Source organism: Photinus pyralis, unplaced genomic scaffold, assembly GCF_008802855.1.
Source record: "Photinus pyralis isolate 1611_PpyrPB1 unplaced genomic scaffold, Ppyr1.3 Ppyr1.4_unclustered_Scaffold1424, whole genome shotgun sequence".
In the NCBI taxonomy this organism is placed as follows: domain Eukaryota; kingdom Metazoa; phylum Arthropoda; class Insecta; order Coleoptera; family Lampyridae; genus Photinus; species Photinus pyralis.
The window spans coordinates 1-6,982 of record NW_022171016.1 but is presented as its reverse complement, the minus strand read 5'-3'; the positions used below and the strand labels follow the sequence as shown (position 1 = coordinate 6,982).

At 38.7% G+C, this 6,982-nt stretch overlaps 1 protein-coding gene and 1 long non-coding RNA gene across 2 annotated transcripts; one reads left to right on the top strand and one right to left on the bottom strand.

Moving 5' to 3' along the window:
* The first annotated feature begins 1,761 nt into the window (after positions 1–1,761).
* LOC116181622 lies at positions 1,762–3,175 on the top strand. The gene is made up of 2 exons (XR_004147298.1): positions 1,762–2,544; positions 2,809–3,175. It is a non-coding gene; the product is annotated as an uncharacterized LOC116181622 (long non-coding RNA).
* Positions 2,571–3,438, bottom strand: LOC116181621. The gene is made up of 3 exons (XM_031501999.1): positions 3,306–3,438; positions 3,167–3,241; positions 2,571–3,106 (listed from the first exon to the last, which is right to left on the bottom strand). Exons 1-3 carry the CDS (start codon positions 3,353–3,355, stop codon positions 2,752–2,754), a joined length of 480 nt encoding a protein of 159 aa, XP_031357859.1. The 5' UTR covers positions 3,356–3,438; the 3' UTR covers positions 2,571–2,751.
* Between the last annotated feature and the right edge of the window lie 3,544 nt (positions 3,439–6,982).

The window sequence follows — 6,982 nt, the reverse complement described above, 5'->3', positions numbered from 1 at the left end:
CAGTGTCAAAACATTGCCCAAAGGTATGAGTTGGGGATTGAAATATGTAGACGCTTTTTAAATTATAAAATATCCGTTTATTGCCTTATGAACGGACTAAACGTGGCTCAGTTGGGTGAATACATAATATGGTGATGAAGAAAGTGACATTTGACGATAGTAACAATCGCGTGTATGTGCTGATCGCGTGGTCATGTGCATATAATGAAGCGCGAAAAGGGCCTTGGATAGATTTCGCTTTAGTAGGAAAATAGAGCAATTTTGTAAGATATTGTTTCTCGTCTTAGCAGAAAATCATCGATCATCGGTTTATCGCACTAGATTTCATGGTCAACATCAGACCGCAATATAATGGTATATATCGCACTGGATTTCAAGGCCACCATACAGCAATGTAATGGTTTATCGCACTCTAGATTTCAAGGTCATCAGCCAGCAATATAATGGTGGTAGAAAACGGTGCCTGGAATCAGTCGAATAGTGTTGACTAATCAGTTAAAATGGATCTTAATCGACTCAACAGTAGCACCTACTGCAAACCTTTCAAGAACGTCAAGGATATGAAGGTTGGTGAAAAGTATAAAGTGATTGGTATCGATCTAATCAATACCAAGTATGGCGATCGAATACTGATCGATACTGAGAACTTTAAGTGCATCCTTCCTTTGCGCTTTTATGAGTACTTCAAGAGCGACAACTGTCTGCAGATCTTCAAGGACTTCTTGTCCAGGGAAGAAGTCTTTATAACATGCGCTGGAACGGCGGGGAAGACTACTAATTTAACATTTATGTAAAAAAGTTGTAAATGAGAGAGAGAGAGAGAGAGAGAGAGAGAGAGAGAGATAATAAATGTTGTTCACGAGAGAGAAATTGGGTCTCTTATTTAAATGCACATCCCACTCTCGAGATCATCTCAACGAAAAAAAAAAAAGGCTCCAAAATGTGGTGACGAGGATGAGGGCGACGATGACAACATCTATCGCGATATTGAAGATGTGTTAAACTATAAGTTTAACGTAAATTCTCACAATACAGTTTGCAAGATGGAATTATTATACTATCGACCTACTTATTTTATGTATCACATATGTTATTTTATGTATCACATATGTCAATAAACGTACTCTATTTGAGCATTTTTTTTTATTTGATGGAGGCAACTTCTTGCCACACTTCAACAATGTTGAGTCGGAAGCGGAAGTGTACGGATGGGAGTGGCTTGGTTAATAATCTTATAAACAAACTTCCAGTGGAACTACATATTCCTGGCTATCAGTATTGCGGACCTGGTACTAAATTAGATAAAAGGCTAAAGCGAGGCGATCCCGGCATAAATCCCCTAGACGCTCAGTGTAAAGAGCTCGACATTTTTTTTTTAAATAAACAGCTTTCAAAATAAACAGGCTGTTCCCCCTGTTTGTTTACCTGTTTCCCTTGATCGCATCATCATGGATACTAAAGAGATGGCCTTGAAACGACGAATAGTTCAAGCGCGTAAAGTACAATCGTCACAAAGCGGATCGTTTTATTAAAGAAGTGGAGTTTGTACGAACGTATAAACCGCTAATTCAACCGCTATCCCAGATCGTTAAGAAAATCGAACCGCCGTTAAGGTCATATCGATTTTGGCTCACTCAAAGCTTAATGGGTGCCGATCCTGGTTGACTTTCAAGGCCATGCGGTGTTTGTCTGTCGAGTGTAGTTTCAAGTTTGAGAACAAAAATGTTGTATTGTTTTCGGGTGATCAAGGCGGCTTAAGAATGGGTGTGGTTTAAACTAATATATAAGTGTTTGTTGTAATGGGTCTTTGCTCTGAATAATTCAATAATAGGCGAGATGTCAAGAGCCATTGTCCATCATCATCATCCACAGCAGCAGCACCGACATCATCTTTGCAATGCAATGGGGAAAAAAGAATTGACGAACTGTTACTGAAAATTAGAAAATTAAAGTGGGATGTTGAAATGCTGGGTTGTCAGCGGCTCAGCGCCGTATGAAAAAACTGATTTTGTAGTGATGCTTGGACGTATTCAAACTTTCATACAGTAGCAGTTAAGGCAAGGATTATTTCTTTGTGTGATGAGACAATGGCATAAATAAGACGATGATGGTTATTCTTGTGTATCAATTAAGACAATTTGTACTTATGTAAAGTTTGAGTATTAAAAAAGAATGTATAAAGGGTGCTTATTCATTTTGCCCTGACATTCTTCCTTTAGAACCAATTTGTACGTGGTATGATCAAACACGCTTATTTCTTGTGTAGGAATTGCGAGCGAGAGGGTTAAAAAAGTTTGGGGATTGGTGTTTAATGAACGCTCAATTTTTAAAACGAGTACACTGTACCTACCGTGAATAGACGTTCTGCTTGGTATCGCGCATTTGGTAAAAATAGAAAATTATCAGCTCGCATTATGTCGACTTGCGTATGCACTCATTTCATTGCACAGTGATATTCGCCGATTCGCGATGTGTTGTGGAAAATAATTTTGGTGTTTCTTTGTGATAATGATTAATTCGATTAGTATTCTCACTCGAACTCAGGTAGGTACGTAAATGTTGCATTTAAAGTTATACCGTGAATGTTTGTGGCAGGTAAACTAAATTAATTAATATCAACAATCGCATTAAATAATCCATGTATTTTCTACGTAAAATTAGCTACATTACATTAATGTTTTACTTATTACTCGTAAGTACCTACCGAAGTACCTACTATTACAAATGTGAAATTAAATTTAAAAAGAAAAATTAGCTATTCTTTAAAAATTGCATGTAATTTATAATAAACTTCATGTCTCGATGCAGGTTTTCATCTTGAAGCCGTGGTGCAGCCAATTCCCGTTCTAAACGCTCCGTCTGGAGTTGGGAATTTCTTTGTCTGGCCTGGAAAATTGTCAGCATCTTCTCCAGACACCCCATTGATAACATCGCCAGCTCTTGGGGTGTGGACGGCTCGTGCCATCTGGGCGATTCATGAGATGGCGGCGGCGGTGGTGGTGGTGGCGCCTCTTCTTGGTCGATGGCTGCTGAAGACGGCGGCGAGACGTGTTCATAAAATTCTCTTAGTAATTGCATATCTTTTTCCCCCCTAGGCAACGGGGCACTGTAACAATAAGAGAAACAATATTAAAAATAGATTATATGTAGAATAAAAGTAACTTACTGAAAGTGATTGTTGCCGCCGTTATTTACAGGTAGCTGTAGTGGTAAATTTGGTTGTTGTTGAGCTGGATTATTTCTGTAACGTAACAATAAAATAAGTATTTCCACATAAACGGAGGTACAGTAATGAGTAAACTTACGGAAATTGATGCATGTCACCCATCGCGGATTGTGGATGTAAAGCTACCATTTCTGACGGCTGCGTTTGAGTATTTGCCTGGGGTAGCGGCGCAGGAATTATAATATGCTCCAATATTTGTACTGATGGATACGGGCTGTAAAACATATATGTATTAGAAATTTTATTTTTTCGTGAACAATAATTTGTACCTTAACTGTTGTTGGTGTTGTTGTTGCTGGCCATGTCTGGGATCTATCACCGGTGGTCTCATGTGAGATGGAGGAATCGTTGTAATTGGAGGAGCGTAAACATGATTGAAATTTCCCTCATATTCTTTTAGAAAAAATCTTCCAGTTCATTTGTGGTGGTGGTGGTGGTGGTAGCTATTGTTCTATAAAAAATAAAATAATACAACATTAGTATCTATATGGATGGTGGAGAGCGAGAACTAAATTATTATACAAGTTTACAACTTACCTTTCCGGATGTCCTTCTTTATCTTCCGTGAGGAGGTTGATCACATCACCATCGGATAACTTTGTAGGTTTTTCTAAGGCGATCTTTAAGATTGAGCGTCCACCACCCCCACAGGCATTTATGTAAGGCTTCTTACTCGTTGCACTTTTCTTTAAAGTCAACTTGTTGTTGGCGCGTTTGGTTGAAGACATGACGATAACGTGCAGATTAACACTTGTGCTGCAAAATGACTATGACTACCCCTAGGTATATATGTGAAGGTTTTTGTTGGAGTTAGCAAAAGAGAGATTCTGAAATAACATCAAGGACGTTCTCACACACATATCAACCATTGTCCTGACACTTGCACGCTTTTGCAGGAAACGTATATTTCCATGGGGTTTGCAAAATTATAGTGTTAGCAAATGATACCCGTGGAACACCTGCAACCTTGAAGATTCCCAGAAGATAGCAAAGACAGCAGAGACCATTCTACACCTCAGTTTAACAATGATAATATTCTTTAATATACTTGGAAGATGAACTTATAAATGATTTTTAATCCGTGAGATCTCATATTGACGTGGTATCTGTAGGTATATCGCATTTCGTAAGATACGATAACGTATTTCCTGCCGCTCTTGGAATTTGTCGCAGCACCGTGTTTGCAAGCATCTCTTCTCGTTTCAAGGAACTATATAGGATAACAGTTTTAATTATAGGTAGAGGTGGAATCTGTTACAAGTTTAAGCAACAACATCGTTAATCTAACGCGAAATTAAATTAAATTATTGTAAAATAAATCTGATATTGTGCGACATATTTCAATAATCACTTCTAACATACGTTTATTAGAGAAGGCAATTACCAATCACCTTCATAATGAGGTAAATGAAAACCCGATAAGACTCGAAGCGAATTTAGCTCAACTTAAATGTTTTCGAGCGCAATTAAAAAATATCTCGATAAAAAAGGAGGGTTGTGGAATAAACGACATCATCGTGGATAAAAAAATCGGCCCCTACGTGCTCAGGCCTGATACACATTAGATTCTTGTTTCAAAGTCGTTTGATTACCGACGTCATTGTAAATTTCACTCATAAAGATCCTTTAGTTTTTCTAAAACAATCGTGCGACAGCATTGCGCGCAAAATTGGTGAGGCGCTAAAACGTTCAATGCTAAAGGTAAACGTAATTCTGGCATGTAATTTTATCCACCCGCAAGATCTCAATTTAGATTTGAAAACATTTCAAACCAGAAATGCTACAATTGATAGCCGTACCAATCTTAAAAAGTGGTACAAAGAGAACTTTTTTGATAAACTGCAAGCCAAATTTTCCGAACACCGGTCCGGGTGGTGTTTGATCGAGTTTTCTACCTCAAAATCAATATTATTAATTATACTCCTATCAGAGGAGGTTTTTCCGCATACATAAAAATGCCCTCGTTTATACTAGCTAAGAAGGCCGTTGTAAATGTGCGAAACAATGATAAGTTTTGTTTTCTATGATCAATAGTGGCTGCTTTATATCCTGTAACCAAAAACGCTGATAGGGCGAGTAGTTATCCTCATTTTGATGATAAGGATGCGGATGTGCAAAAGGACCGTTTCAGGAAAGGTTTCGATCACTACATATATAATACCGTGAAAACGTGTTTATTATTCTGTTGGAAATAAACAGCTATCAAGTCAAACAGCTTTCAAAATAAACAACTTTCAAATAAGAGCTTATTGAAAAACAGGCTGTTTCGCCTGTTTGTTTACCTGTTCCCTAAAAAAATTGCAAAGTATACTCTGGTCGCTCTACTTTTAGGGAATTAGGATAAAACAAATATAAAGAGTACATTTAGGCAAACTGTTTACCGAAACAATATTACTTTTTATGGTCTCGATTGCAAAATCCATATATTGAAAGCATTCACAGCGACAGTCGTAACATCCCGCACAAGTTCACTTCTACAACCGCCGCATTGTATAATAGTACGGTTCGGATAAAAAAAATTATTAAAGTCCTCGTGTGAGATCGAAGGGACTTCAGCGCATTTTTGTGTAGCAGATCAGTATTCTATTAGCCACTTTGACTCAACCATCAATAAAAGATCTTGTCGTAGGCTACTACATTCACTTTGTCGGTACCCGCTTCCCACTTTCCGCGTGCACCCCCAGATGTCGCCAACCTCACATCATGTAGCCCTGTCCCTAAGGTTGACAAATTACACGGCCTTGTAGATACACGTACACCCGTTGTCTTTCTACAAGAGTTCTTCTACGCGCCCACATTTGCTGCCAGACAGCCAGCCAGCCAGCCAAAGTGAGATTAAAAGCTACTTTTTACAAATAAATTTGCAAAAATGCGCTAAAAATGCACGTGTTGCAGTGTAAGCAGGTTGCGGCCTGCGCGGTAAGGTGAAGGTTATACCTATTCCATATGTGTTATCATAAGTGTTAAATTACGGTTATACTTAAGTTATAGCAGGATACAGCCAAAGGACGTTAATTCATAGTACAATGTGAGGGCTTCCCAGTGCAAACTGTGGATTGCTGCGTATATACGGCGTATACCTCCGTATTTTTAACAAAAAGGCATGGTATACGCTTCTAGGAAAAAAAAAGGCAAGGTATACACCGTATACCCTCGTATACCCCCGGATGACACCACTGGTAGTAGTAGTATTTTGAAAAGTAGGGAAGTCTAGCCAGCGGACTGATCTCGGTAAGGGAAGAGGGTCTTCGTCTCGATCGCATGTAATAAGGTATCGCAGGATCATACGTTGTAGTGGTGACTTTCTTTTGCAGGAGATTGGCGTTTTTTAGGGGGGCGATGTAAATACTTCGTCCTCTGGCTCCTCCTTTTTCGTCTCAATAACCGATGATGACGGCGGTTCGATTTTCTTTACGATCTCGGATAGCGGTTACGTTCGTACAAACTCCACTTCTTTAATAAAACGATCCTCTTTGAGAAGATTGTAGACTTTTGCTGTATCGCTTTACGCACTTAAACTATTCGTCGTTTCAAGGCCATCTCTTTAGTATCCACGATGATGCGATCAAGGGAACAGGTAAACAAACAGGGGGAACAGCCTGTTTTTCAATAAGTTCATATTTGAAAGTTGTTTATTTTGAAAGCTGTTGACACATCTGCATCCTTATCATGTTGTAAATGAGAGAGAGAGAGAGAAATAATAAATGTTGTTGACGGGAGAGAAATTGGGTCTCTTATTTAAATGCACATCCACTC